Consider the following 13,109-nt stretch of genomic DNA (forward strand, 5'->3'; position numbering starts at 1 on the left):
TACATTAAATTTGTTGGTGTGTGTGTGTTTTTTTTTTTTGCCTAAAACAGGAGTCCTAGGGACACTCCAGGTGAACCCTGAGCCTGAATAAGTGGATGTAGGGGCAGAACTGCCAGGAGCCAGAATTTTCAGGGGCCCAGGATCTCTGGTATAAAAATGAGAGGCGGCCCAGCTGGCATGGCTCAGTGGTTGAGCGTTAACCTATGACCTAGGAGGTCAGGGTTCGATTCCCGGGTTAGGGCACATGCCCAGGTTGCGGGCTCGATTCCCAGTGTGGGGCGTGCAGGAGGTAGCCAATCAATGATTCTCTCTCATGGTTGATGTTTCTCTCTCTCTCTCTCTTCCCCTCTGAAATCAATAAAATATTAAAAAAAAAAAAATGAGAGGCGGCTGCCCAGCCAGTGTGGTTCAGTGGTTGAGCACCGATTGACCTAGGAACCACGAGGTCACAAGTTCGATTTCCAATGAGGGCACATGCCCGGGGTTGCTGGCTCGATCTTCAGCAGGGGGTGTGCAGGAGGCAGCCGATCAATGATGTTTCTCTCTCATTGATGTTTCTATCTTTCTATCCCCCACCCTTCCTCTTGTTCTAAAAAAGTCAATAAAATAGTATTTTAGAAAATGAAAATAAAAATGAGAGACGGCTAGCCAGGCCTCACCACCTACACTGACTTTCCCCAAGACCAAGGATCAATTTCCATGGCAGCTGGCATCTCACCCAGATCAGAAGGTGGGGCGGCAAGTGGGCTGCCAGGAAGCAGCGCCAGCACGTCTCACCAGAGTACAGGCCTGGGAAGGGCAGGCCACACGATGAGGTCAGGGGTGAGGGTAGGGAGGACAGGCAGATCCCTGGACACTGTGGACGGCAGAGTGGTGACCACCCGTCACACACACACACACACACACACACACACACACACCTGCTTCCTCTCCCTGGCAGGCCCCTCACTACACCACAGTGGCTGCCCTCGGTTGCTCTGCTCCCCTGGGGGCTAGCAGTCCCTGTCGTTTCTGAACTGCACGGCCAACTCTACCTTGACAATGGGGGACACGGTCGAGTCAAACGGAGCAAGAGATAATCACCTGGGGACAGGCACTCCTTGGCCACGGCCTCTGGAGCACACTGACCTTCAGCTCCATCTCCAAAGAACGGACGGCGGAGGGAGCTGAGCAGGGACCAGGGCCCCGATCTTGCCCATGCCATGCCAGCCTGTCTGGTGTTAGCTATGCCTCCTGCTGCCAGGGAAGAGGAAAGTCGCCTCACGGCCCTCAGTGAGTCCCTTCTGGCCCTGGCGGGTCCCTGGCAGGACTGAGCCTGGCCTGTCCTCTGTGGAAAGTCCTGGGCACGGCTTGCCGAGCTGCTCCAATCTCTAAGGTCCTTGAGGGCAGCCCCGTGCAGTGTCCAGACTGATGAGTCAAAGGAGAAGATCTGCAGCCTTCTGCGCGTGGCCGAGGTGCCAGGTGATGCCCACCACACCCTGGGGGCTGCTCGGAACTCGGGGGGACTGCCCAGCTCCCACTGACAGGCATGCTCCTCTCCACGCCCAGCCTCCACGATGAGTGAAAACAAAGGGAGACCCTGGCGAGAGCGGGCTTGCCTGTTGGGACAGGCAGCATCCCCAGGAGCGAGGAGACACGTCATCTACTCTCCTGCTGACGTCTTGGCCCCTAGAGAGCTGGCGAGGTTCCTGGGAGTGTGGCTAGGCATGTGGTGACCACCTGGGAGCCACCAGTGCCCAGTCTCCTGGCTCTGGGCTCCACCATGACCAACAAGGGCTGCAGACAGCATGTACTATTTTATTGGGCCTCAAAAGCTTTAAATACAGAAAAGGAGAGGCGCGCTGGCATTTGAGAATGGACATATCAGAGAAATCACATGATCAACAGCTGGACAGAGCTGGGAAGAAAGGCAGTCTGGGATAGAAGTGGGGTGCTCTCTGGCAGCAGGCCTCCAGTGCCAGGATCACACCCCCATTAGCATGAAGTCTTTCATGTTTCTTCCTGATTTGAGGACAATTTTTAAAAAACCACAACCCCCCCATCCAAATAAAAACAGGAAATCAGCTGGGAGAGACTGGACAGCAGCGCCCATCATCTCAGAAGACAGGCTCCTGAGAGCCTCAGGCTCCCTGCACCCCACCCCCAGCCCAGATGCTGCCCTGCAAGGCATTTCCACACACTGAAGCAAAGCTGGACCCACTCTACGCCCCGATCTGGGTCTGGAGCGGAAACACCCTCCTGGCAGAGGAAGAGGTACTGTGTGAGGGGTGCTGGGGCCGGACCCGATTCCCTGCTTAGCGGCTGTAGCCAAACTCATCTGCGTCATCGGCTCGGAAGTCTCCGTAGCGCCACAGGTTCAACTGTGAGAACAGAAAATGGCTCGTCAGGGAGGTGGGGTCTGCTGGAACCCCGGGTGGTCAAGCCCCCTCTCTCAGCACCCCCGGAGCTCCGGAGGGGAAAACTCACCCTGGCGCTCTTGGCTGACTCCTGGGCGTTCAGGTATTCTGTGATCTGGAGGGAGCGAGAAAGGGAGGGGTCAAGATGAGGGCATTCACAACTGGGCAGCCAGAGTGACCGTCGGACACCCAGGTCAGGGCCACGTCACCCCCTGCCCAGTGGATCCCTAGCTCCCTCAGAGTAAAAGCCAACGTGCATGCCAGCTGTCTCCCAGCTCCACACTGGCTGTCCCATCTGCCCGAAGCTCCCCCTCCGGCCCACCTGGCTACTATCCTGCCCTTTCAAGTCTGATAAAAGTACTGCCTTCTTAGGAGGGGAAAGTAGCTGGGTGGGAAGTGATCAACCAAAGAACTAGTATGCACATATGCATGACCCATGGACACAGACAATAGGGTGGTGAAGGCCTGGGTGGGTGGTGGGGGTGGGCTAGAAGAGATTAATGGGGAGCGGGCGGGGGGGAGAATGGGGGAAAAAAAGGGGACATCTGTAATACTTTCAGCAATAAAAATTTTAAAAAAAAGTATCACCTTCTTGAGGCCTCCAATGACCCCATTTAAAATTATAACCAGTCCAGCCAGTGTGGTTCAGTGGCTGAGTGTCGACCTATGAACCAGGAGGTCATGGTTTGATTTCCCGTCAGGGCACATGCCTGGGTTGTGGGCTGGATAGGGTGTGTGCAGGAGGCAGCCAATCAAGAATTCTCTCTCAGCCCTAACTGGTTTGGCTCAGTGGATAGAGCATCGCCCTGCAGACTAAAGGGTCCCAGGTTCGATTCCAGTCAAGGGCATGTACCTTGGTTGCAGGCACATCCCCAGTAGGGGGTGTGCAGGAGGCAGCTGATCGATGTTTCTCTCTTATCGATGTTTCTAACTCTCTATCCCTCTCCCTTCCTCTCTGTAAAAAATCAATAAAATATATGTATAAAAAAAAGAATTCTCTCTCATTGATGTTTCTATCTCTCTCTCCCTCTCCCTTCCTCTCTGAAATCAATAAACATAGTTAAAATAAATTATAACCAGCCGCTCCCACACACTCCTGATTCTCTTTACTTTAAAATGAGAACCTTTTATCTTATTTTCTTTTTAAAGGGATGGCTTTTATTATTTTTTAGTTGAATTTATTGAGGTGACATTGGTTCACAAAACTATACACGTTCAAGCGTACAACACAACCAAACATAATCTACACGCTGCACCACTGCCCAAAGCAAAGTCTCTTCCCATCCCCATTGCCCCCACTTTGCCCACCTCCATCTAGCCCCACCTTTCCCTCTGGCTATCAGCACACTGTTGTCTGTGCTACGTGATATATATATATGTGTGTGTGTGTGTGTGTACTAGTACCTGTGATGGATTTCTGCTTAATCCCTTCACCTTCTTTCATCCAGTACCCCAAATGCCCTCCCCTCCGCTCTGACAGCTGTCAGTCTGTTCCACGTGCCCATGCCTCTGGTTCCATTTTGTTCATTAGATTCCACATGTAAGCGAGATCATACTGTATTTGCCCTTTATTTGTATTTTCTCCTTTTCCATTGTATGTATCTTCTAACATTCTATTTCACTGACTTATTGTATCTATTTTTATTGCTCATCTCCTCATGCTTGAACGAGGCTCCACAGGGGAGGGATATTGTCTCTTGTTCACTGAGATATGCAGGCCCTCAATAAATGTTTGCTGAAAGAATGACTAGATGAATCAATGAGCGCGTTAGGTGTTTATCTCAGGGCAAAGGAATTTTCTAGACACCAGAGACATGCGGGTAGCTTCGCATGGGCGACACTAAGGTCTCTGGTTCTACAGGAAAACTTAAGCTGACGCCTCGGAGCAATCTCAGGACACTGGGGGTTCCCAGGGGGAGGACTAGAACCAGGCCTCTCCTGTCCAGAGGAGACAAAGGAGCAATTCACACAGGTCTTTCTCCAAATGACTTTTCACTCGCATAAGCAGTCCAGGGAACCACACACCGCTGCCACACTACGCGGGGAGAGGGGAAGGCAGAGGGGCTGGGAGTTGGGAAAGCAAGGGCCACAAGACAGAACACAGGTTTCAACCCTGCCACCCTCACCCTTCCTCTCGGAGGGAGTGTGGGAGGGCAAGGCTGGCCCCAGCCCATCCCTCGAGGCTGGTATGTCCTGGGATCTCAGCTATGGCTTAGTGAGAGGCTGGGAGGACTCCGATGAGCAGGGTCCTCAGTGGAAGGGGCCGCTAGTCCGCTGAACAAGATCGTAATGATCGACACCTGAACAGTGTAAGCCGGTTCCCCACGTGTCAGCCCCATCCTCACGGCCCAGCCTGGGGAGCAGCAAGCTCTCATCTCACGAAAGGGAGACTCAGGCCGGCTCCAGGCCCTGGGGGCTTTGCCAACAGGCTGGAGGGGTGTTGTGGCAGAGGCCCCTCGGACCCCTTGGCACTGCCGCCTGGCCCTGGCAGCACTGAGCGCCAGGAGCTGGTGGTGGCCTTGGAAGTTGTATGTTGGAGAAAAGGAAGTGAGAGGGGGTGAGAAAGCAAGGCAGGCTTTGACCCTTTCCATGCCACCTCCGGCAAAGCTTTCCGGCCTGTCCTGGGGGTACATGCACAGGGAACTTTCCGCTCTAGTTTGCAGCTGCATTCTCAGCCAAACCTGCAGCCAATTAATTTGGGATGTAATTAGCTTTTTTTTTTAAACCCCAACAAACCGAAATCCATTATCTCTCCCCAGCAGGAACAGCAGGATGGTGGGCTCCTGCTCCCTCCCTGGCTCTTGGCGCAGTCCCCGGTCCCCTCTGTGACGACAGTTGGAGACACCAGGGGCCTGCCCCCGCAGTGGTGCCCACCTCCGCGTCACATACCACTTTCTGGAACTGCTTCTCCTTGCGCACCTCCACCATGACCAGTCCCTCCTTCACCAAGCCCAGCCCCACGTCCCCCTTGGAGTCTGCAAACTGCAGGGTGACGTGGGGGCAGCTGGCGCTCAGGTGCTCCACGTTGAGCAGGCACTGGGTATTCTGGATGTCCCGCACCACGCTGTCCACGGCGTCTGTTCGAGCATCCTCCTGGAGCAGAAACACCCAGGGTCGGGGGAGAGGGGAGCCTGAGCAAAAGCTGGCCACCTGAACCCCAGGTCCTGGTCCTGGACCTCCAAAAAAGTCACCCGGCGGGCGCCTGCAGCTCCCTGCCCACTCAGATCCTACCGAGGGAGGAGGCAGGCTCTGGACAGGAAGTGTCCCCTCTCCTTTTGTCCCTCCGCCCCCACCCCTCCAAGCCTATCTGCATGTCATCCCGTCCTTCTCCCCCCCCCTCCCCCCACCTGCCGTGTCTCTGAGGACACGAGGCTTTTCCACATGGCACACGAGCCTGCACCTGCTGCCCGGGCCCGACCACCCCCACCTTGGCTGGCCTTGCTTCGGCAGTGACTCCCAGCCCCCACCTCTCTGCCTTCACTGTCATCTCAGGGTCTCTCCACGCTCAGGCCTCCTCATCACCACAGACTGACTGCCCTGGATCTACTCTGTCAACGCCTTTTCCTGCTGTTTCTCCTCAGCCCTGCAGTCATTTTGTAAAAAGGCAGAAAATCTTCTATGGTGCTGACTCCTACCCTACATCTGCCCCTCAGCAGCCTGCATCTGGCGGCCGCTCCAATCATGCCTTTCCGTCGCTCTCTCTCTGAGCCCCAGGGACCTGCTCCAATCATGCGTTCAGATGCCCCTCACTCTGAGCCCCAGGGACTCCTGGAGGCTGAGGCCACGGCCCGTCCTCCGCCTGCCCGGCCTCCCTGGGGCGCTGGAACTGCAGCTGGAGTGGTGCGCCTGCAGCCCTGAGCACAGTCTTCCTCTCAGGGGGCACAGTCACCTCAGGCTCTTCCTTAGGCTGTGGGGACGCAGGCTGTCCCCTCCCATCCCATGTCTACAGACCACGCTGTACACCCCCAGGTTTAAACTCAAATCCTCGACTGAGGCTCATCTCGCTTTCCATTTCCACACTGAACACTAGAAGGCCGCCTGGAGCTCCCACAGCCTCTAATTTGCCCCTTCTCACCTCCCTTATCTTGGCCAGCAGCAACAGACGCACATGTAAAACCCGTCTTACCCTCTGCCCCTCCCGCGCCCCCACCTGCTCTGATGGTGCTCGGAGACCTGGCCTTTCTCCCCAGCCCCACTCACATGGCCCTGGTTTGGTCACCATTGTCCCCTGCCTGGATTTTCAATGCAGTTGTGTCCCAACAACTCCTTCCAGTCTCCTTCCCTGTTCTAGAAGCAACTTTCAAAACCAGACTTGACCATATCACACTTCTGCTGACAATCCTGCCACACCCCTCCTGCCCATAATACACAGAATAAACTGGATCCCCAGGCCCTGACCTGCTTTTCCCTTTTCATTTCCTGACACTGCCCGCAAGCCCTGAGGGCCCGGCTGTGGTGGACTAGTCTTTGCCCCCGTGCACCTGGCCATGGGCCTACTCATTCCTACGGACTAGCTCAAGTGCTCTGATGCCACCACCTCTGGCACCTTCCCTCAACTTGCTCAGTCACTCCCATGTTTTGAGTCCTGTTACTAAGAGACCACCCATTGTTCCCACTCCTGTCAGCCTGTAAGGGCCGCAGGGGTGGCTGAGTGTCACTGGACAGTCCCTTTCAGAAGGAGAGAAGATGCATCGACTCACATCTTGGGGCACCTGGATGAAGGCGAAGGCATACTCCGTGGCTTGAGCTGGCAGCACACGAGTGCTGAAGGCAGGTGGCAGGGTACCCAGGCGGGTGGACGGCAGGATCTCTCTCTGCAGAGGGCACACCAGGCCAATAGCATCACACATTTGATGACCCCTTGTTCCGAAAAGACAACTCCTATGGCCAGGCCTCTGGGCGCTCTGATGGAGGGACTGTCTGCTAGCCACGGCTCTAACGGAGAGACTGCCCGCTGAGCCACTGCAGTGAGGCCTTGGGAGAGCATGGCCTGCTGGCACCTGCAGTGGGCTGCTGTGGCTCACACGCTGTTAACTCTGGGCCTGGTGTGGGCACACCTGTTGGTTCCCACTAATGTAATTTGATAACTGGACTCTAGTCGCAGTTTTTCTTTCTTTCCAATGCCTTCCCTCTTCCACACCAGGGGCGCTCTGGCTGGGAGAGCTCACCAATATGAGGGTCCGGCAGCGTCCTGGCTGCCCATGGTGCTGGCCAAGCCTGGGAGGACCTCTCCTCTGGTGGATTCCCAGGTAGTAAATTGGGTGTATGGCCCAGTTCTGGGCTTTCTGCTAACTGACTCTCACCTCTAGTCCTTGAGGAAAGTGGGCAGCCACAGCCACAGCTCAGGAACCACACACTCTGAGCTACAGCGCTCTCCCAGGCACTCTGCCACCTCAGGAGTGTCCCTCCCAGCAAACCTCGGTTTGGGGATGTGCTGGACGTTAGCAGATGGGGACAAGCACCATGTTGAGCATGCGGACCAGGAATTGAGTGTGGAGGGCCTTCCTGGGCCCTCTCTTCGGAGGCAGGGCAGAAGAGGAAGCGTGGGCATGGCTGGGCACTCAGAGACCTATGGGTGCACACAGGCCTCTGCCAGAGATGCCAGTTTTGCCTGGTCACTCAGGGGTCATGGCTTGTCACACCAACAGTAGATGGCCCTGACATAGGGGCTACTGTGTTGAATGGCCCTGGCAGCCACTTGGAGCCCCCCTCTTGTCCAGCTCCCGGCCCCCCACTCACGTTGCCGTAGTCAATGTAGAAGACGTGCACTTTGGCAGGAGACTCGACTTTCTCGACTCGGGCCCGGTACCTGCAATGGCATCATGGGCAGAGCTCAGGGGACAGCCCCGAGGAGTCAATCTCCCTGGAGCCTCAGTGATGGCAGGGGAGCGGACATAGCACTTCCCTGGCCAGGGGTCGGAGAGCACACCCGTGGGTGTCACAGAGGACAGGGCTCAGACTCCATGGGGACACTGTGGTCACCATTTAATGGAATCAGAGCATAGCTGGGAGCAGAGGGAGGGAGAGGGCAGCATGTGAAGCAGATTAATGTGTCCTTGGGGCATAAAGCAACAAGACTAATGACTAGATTGATGTCTGCTGCTGAAGCTCGGCACACTAAACAGCAGCTGTAATTAGCCGGCAGAAGTGTCTGGGAGGCCGCAGCGGGAACACATCCAAGTCACTTCGTCACCCTGGGAGGGCCATGGGCCCTGCCCTCGGTAGACCAGACGTAAGTGACCTTGCTGCCTGTGGGCAAGGCTGCTGCTGCTCATGTCCCAGACAGTTGGGGTGGAGGCGGGGTGGCTGGCCTGGGCTCACTGAGACATCACTTTTCCTGAATGGGGTGACGGGTGTGTTCGAGACCCAGGCAGGCAGGACTCCCCCAACAGAGTGAGGGGAGAGAGGAGCACACTTCTGTAGTCCGGAGGCTGGCTGGACTGCAGGAGAATCAAGGCCCACATGGGCTCTGGGCAATATAGAGGGCTACCCTGGGGAGGCGGCCAAGGTCAACAACACCCCAGTGGACACCAGGCTGCAGAGGCAAATGCCTGGTCTAGCCGGTGGCCTGAGGACAGACCGGCCCCGGCTCCTGCTGCCCTGCTTGGGCCCGAGTGGCTTACCATTCTCCATCCACAAATTTGGCAATGCAGAATTCTCCCCGGCGCGGGGCGTAGGAGCCCTCGACAGGAGGGTGGCTGGCGATGTCATTTCGCATGTTCTCCATTAGCTTCTCCAGCTGGGTGCCTGATGGGGAGGAAAAGAGTGAGACCAGGGTGCCAGGTTCTTTGGAGGCTCATTCTGGCTGGGGAGGCAGATGAGCCTGGGCGTGGGTGGGTGAGGAATTCTGTGGAGCGCCTGCAGCACTGACTCGCCCCCACCCCCCAGGGAGGTCCTCTCTGCTCTCTGCTCAAGAGGTGTCATGCTGTCTGTCCTCAAAGGCAGGATGGTGACTTGCTGACTGTGGAGCCTGTGGGAACACTCCTGGGCTTCGGGGAAGGAGGTGGAGAATGTGAGTGGACGTGGATCAAGGCCAAGGCCAACCAGCCTTCTCTAGGGTGGGAGCTGGCCAGCCTGCTGCCCATTCCTACAAGAGTTGGCCCTGGCTTGGGCCACAGAGGGGGTGACTGACCGCAGCCGCTCTCTGCAATGTCTCCTATAAGCTAAAGTGGAGGTAAAGGATAAGCCCCATGCAACCCCGGGCAAGGAAAGGCCTGGGAGTCTGAGCATAAAAGATGGAGAGCAATTCTGAGACACGGTGCAGCCTCAGTGTCTCACTTGTCCACTCTGACCAGTCACTCTGCGAGACACAGGCTGAACTGGACTCCCAGTGCTGTCAGGTTAGGATTCTTCCCTCCCATCCCAGTTCAGTGCCCTCCTCAACCGGACGGGGGTGGGGGAAGCTCTCCTTCCCTGCTTGTCTTTCCTGAACACTCTGACCCTGGGGCTCTGTTGCTTGCCTGTCTTTTTGTTTTCTAGGTTTAGCAACACCCAGGTTCTTCTCAAGTTCCCTTCCGGGTCCTTCCTGCTGCCTCCCACTTGCTAAGCCGGCATCAGTCCCCAGTGGCTTCTCCCTCACATCCCTCCTGGCCCTGACCCTAGGTCTGCATCAGACCTGTTGTGCCTGCTTTGCTCTCCGAGGTCAAGGTGCTGGGTGCCTGTGGATTCCTCTTTTCACCTTCAGGACCCAAGGCGCCACTCACTATAACAGATGCCTAACACGTGTCGGCTGCTGGTACCCTTGTCGGTTGGCCTTGCAAGTTCCTCGTCTGAGTGTATGTTCCTGCCATACGGCGAGCTCCTTCAGGGCACAGACCACAGCTCCCCTGGTTGTCACTCTTGCAGGGCCCAGGAGAGCCCTGACGTGCAGGGCGCTTGCTAACTCCGCTGCATTGAGGGTGACCTTGCACATGCACATGGGAGGTCTGTCCACTCCCGGGCCTCTGCACAGGCCACTGCCCGACTGCTTCAGAACAGGGGCTTTAGGATGCGGTGCCCTTCCCCGACCCAGTGGTAACACTACCATTCTCCTGAGATGATGTTCCTTGCCCAGACAGTAAAATTTCAGGGACTGAGGAGAAGCCTCTATAGAAGACAAGTTCCTCCTATACTTGGTTTATTTTTATTTTTTTGCTCCAAGGCAACAGAAAGCAGGCTTTGCCTCCTCAAACAGGCAAAGCCCTCTGGGAGGTGCTGACACAGACACCTGGTTGGTCATTTACAGCTAATGGAAACGCTTTCATCATTTCATCCGCTGCTTCCCCAAGGCAGGGTCTAATTAGGAGAAGGGAGAGAGGACGTCCCCAAGAGGGGGTGAAAAGTTGCAGAAGAGGGGGGCTGTGTGTGCTGAGGTTTATTTTCCTGGATTTCATGGAGCCACTGGGGGACAGGGTTTTCTCTGGAGCCCACCGCGACTCTCCAGATAATGTGCCATGAAGCGCTCACTCCCTTCTCCAATGTTCTAAGAAGACACGGTTTCCTCCTTCATTCTCTGTCTTTATTTTCTGCCTTGGCTACTGCTCGCTGCAGCGTCAGGGCTCCCTAGGGCTGAGAGGGACAGTGGGCGGGCGGGGTACCGGCTGGTACACGAAGCCTCTGAGATTAGAGACCGACGGGTCAAAGGCCTTGAACCCTCAAGCTCTGTCCCTGGGAGACTTTAGCATCCTGTTCTTATTCAAGGGGAGTCCTCCCCAGCAGGACCGGAGGTGGGTGGAGCCCGTCTGGGAGCTGTGTACGCTGGGCGGGGTCTAGCTGGCGCCTGCGCTCAGGAACACCACCCCTGTAAGACTCCTTCCGGCACACGCAGACCCGGAGGCTGGGTCTCTCGTGGCTTCGTTCCCAAGGCAATGGCTGGTCCAGCTTCCACCAGGATGGCAGCTGACCTCAGAGCACCTGATCTAGCCCGGCCAGTATGGCTCAATGGTTAGAGTGACGGCCCATGAACCAAAGGGTTTCGAGTTCGATTTCCGGTCAAGGGCACATACCCGGATTGGAGGTTCAACCCCTGCCCGGTTGGGAGGCAACCAATCATCGGTGTGTTGCTGTCACATAGATGTTTCTCTCTCTCTCTAAAAACCAAAGGGAAAAAATATCCTCTGGTGAGAATGAGCAACCAGAAAAGAGAACTTGATCCTGAAGGCTCATCAGCTCCATCCTTGCCTCTCCCAAGTATAGCTCAGGTACAGGACTCGAAACTGTCAGTTTTCCTTGGCAAAATGACATCAGCACAAAAGCAGCTGCCTGGGAAATATCATTAGCGAGGAAGTGGCTGAGACGAAGCTGTTGGTGATCTGGAGTGGGCCTGGGTGGGCCGAGGGGGCTGAGCAGAGCTGCATCCTGTCACCCAGGGGCCGCCCTGAGTGCCAGTGACATCTTCGGTCCTCGGCCTTGCAAGGATCAGGCTCCTGGGCCCTAGAGGCGGCTCTGAGAGCCCCTTCCTCTGCCCTGGGTGGCAATGAGAGGGAGGTCAGGTTACAGGGAGGGGAGGTGGGAGGCTGGGTTGAGGTCTCTGCCTCGGGGACCCTGGCCACAGGGCACAGCACTGGAAGGCAGGAAGGAGGAGGATGGAGAGTCCTTTAGAAAGACCGCCTGGGGAGGACTTCCCCTGGTGTGCCTCCTGTTTCCATGGCAAATGGCTAACATTCAGGGCTGTGGTAACCTCTAGAGAAACCCCAGCAGAGACAAGCCCACACTCCCCTCCTCCACCTGCCTTCCCAGGAAGCTGACGGGGAGCGGGCTGGGAGATGCCAGTTCTTGCTTCCTGACCACATAGAGACAATCTGTTCACTGCTTCCTGATAGGCTCTGAGGGCTACAAATCCTCCTGCCCAGCTCAGCCAGGGGTGCCTGGAGCAAAACAATTACCTAAGAGTCTCAGAGCACCACCCAGACAAAACTGGTTACCTCACCAGTCCTCAGAGGACCTGCTCAGCCCGCCCACGCCAGGGCGCACTTGCAGGTCATGCAATGAGCAGTGCTGGGGCCCGGTGGCGGGGCAGTAGGGGAGGGCCCTGGAGGCAGCGCTGCCTGGGCTGGGCCTGAGCACTCACCTGTCTCCACATCCTGCACGTAGAAGTGCAGGTCATCAGTGATCTCGGTCACAAACACCGGCTTATAGGTGGCTGAGCGCTCCACCGGCTTATAGGTGGCTGAGCGCTCCTTCTCCTCCGGCACGGGTGGCACCTCGTCCACAGGCTGCTCCACGTAGTGTGCCCAGACCTGCGTGTGGCCAGCAGAGGGGAGGAGGGGAGGAGGAAGCGAAGTCAGAAAGGATGCCAGGAAAGGGACTTTGAGGCAATGGGTCACCCGGGGCGAGTGAATGTGGGAGTCACCACAGGCACTTGTGGCCCTGGGCTGGCCCCTGGGACCCTCCTACTCCTGGGAGGTGTGGGGACGAGTGCTCTTAAGTGCTTCTGATCCAGTGGCTCTCAACTTCTGGCAGGCATCAGAGCAACTGGGGAGCTTATTAAAAATGCAGGTGCCTGGGCTCCATGGCATGCCTACCGAAGTAGGATGTTCTAAAGGTCCGGCGATTCTCATGCCCACCAGCAGGACCTCGGCCCTGGGGTGGTTCTGGGCCCCCCACCCCTTCCCCATACCACTCTGCAGGGTCACTCTGACTGTTACAGGGCCACTGGTACTCCTGAGCTCTGCAAGTGACAGCCCTGGGTCGTGGAGCGGCGCAGGGCTCCTCCCTGTGCAAGAACGCCCCTTC

At 56.7% G+C, this 13,109-nt stretch overlaps 1 protein-coding gene across 1 annotated transcript in view; it reads right to left on the reverse strand.

The window, feature by feature from the left end:
- Nucleotides 1-1,777: 1,777 nt before the first annotated feature.
- The window catches only part of SND1 (staphylococcal nuclease and tudor domain containing 1), a 439,366-nt gene continuing 428,034 nt past the window's right edge, over nt 1,778-13,109 (reverse strand). The window contains exons 18-24 of the mRNA XM_006090488.3: nt 12,445-12,613; nt 9,020-9,143; nt 8,136-8,205; nt 7,097-7,210; nt 5,286-5,489; nt 2,467-2,511; nt 1,778-2,360 (exon numbers count right to left, since the gene is read on the reverse strand). Coding sequence (XP_006090550.1) covers nt 2,295-2,360; nt 2,467-2,511; nt 5,286-5,489; nt 7,097-7,210; nt 8,136-8,205; nt 9,020-9,143; nt 12,445-12,613 — 792 coding nt within the window. The 3' untranslated portion in view covers nt 1,778-2,294. The remainder of the gene's footprint in view (nt 2,361-2,466; nt 2,512-5,285; nt 5,490-7,096; nt 7,211-8,135; nt 8,206-9,019; nt 9,144-12,444; nt 12,614-13,109) is intronic.

Source organism: Myotis lucifugus, unplaced genomic scaffold (assembly GCF_000147115.1).
Source record: "Myotis lucifugus unplaced genomic scaffold, Myoluc2.0 scaffold_73, whole genome shotgun sequence".
In the NCBI taxonomy this organism is placed as follows: Eukaryota; Metazoa; Chordata; class Mammalia; order Chiroptera; family Vespertilionidae; genus Myotis; species Myotis lucifugus.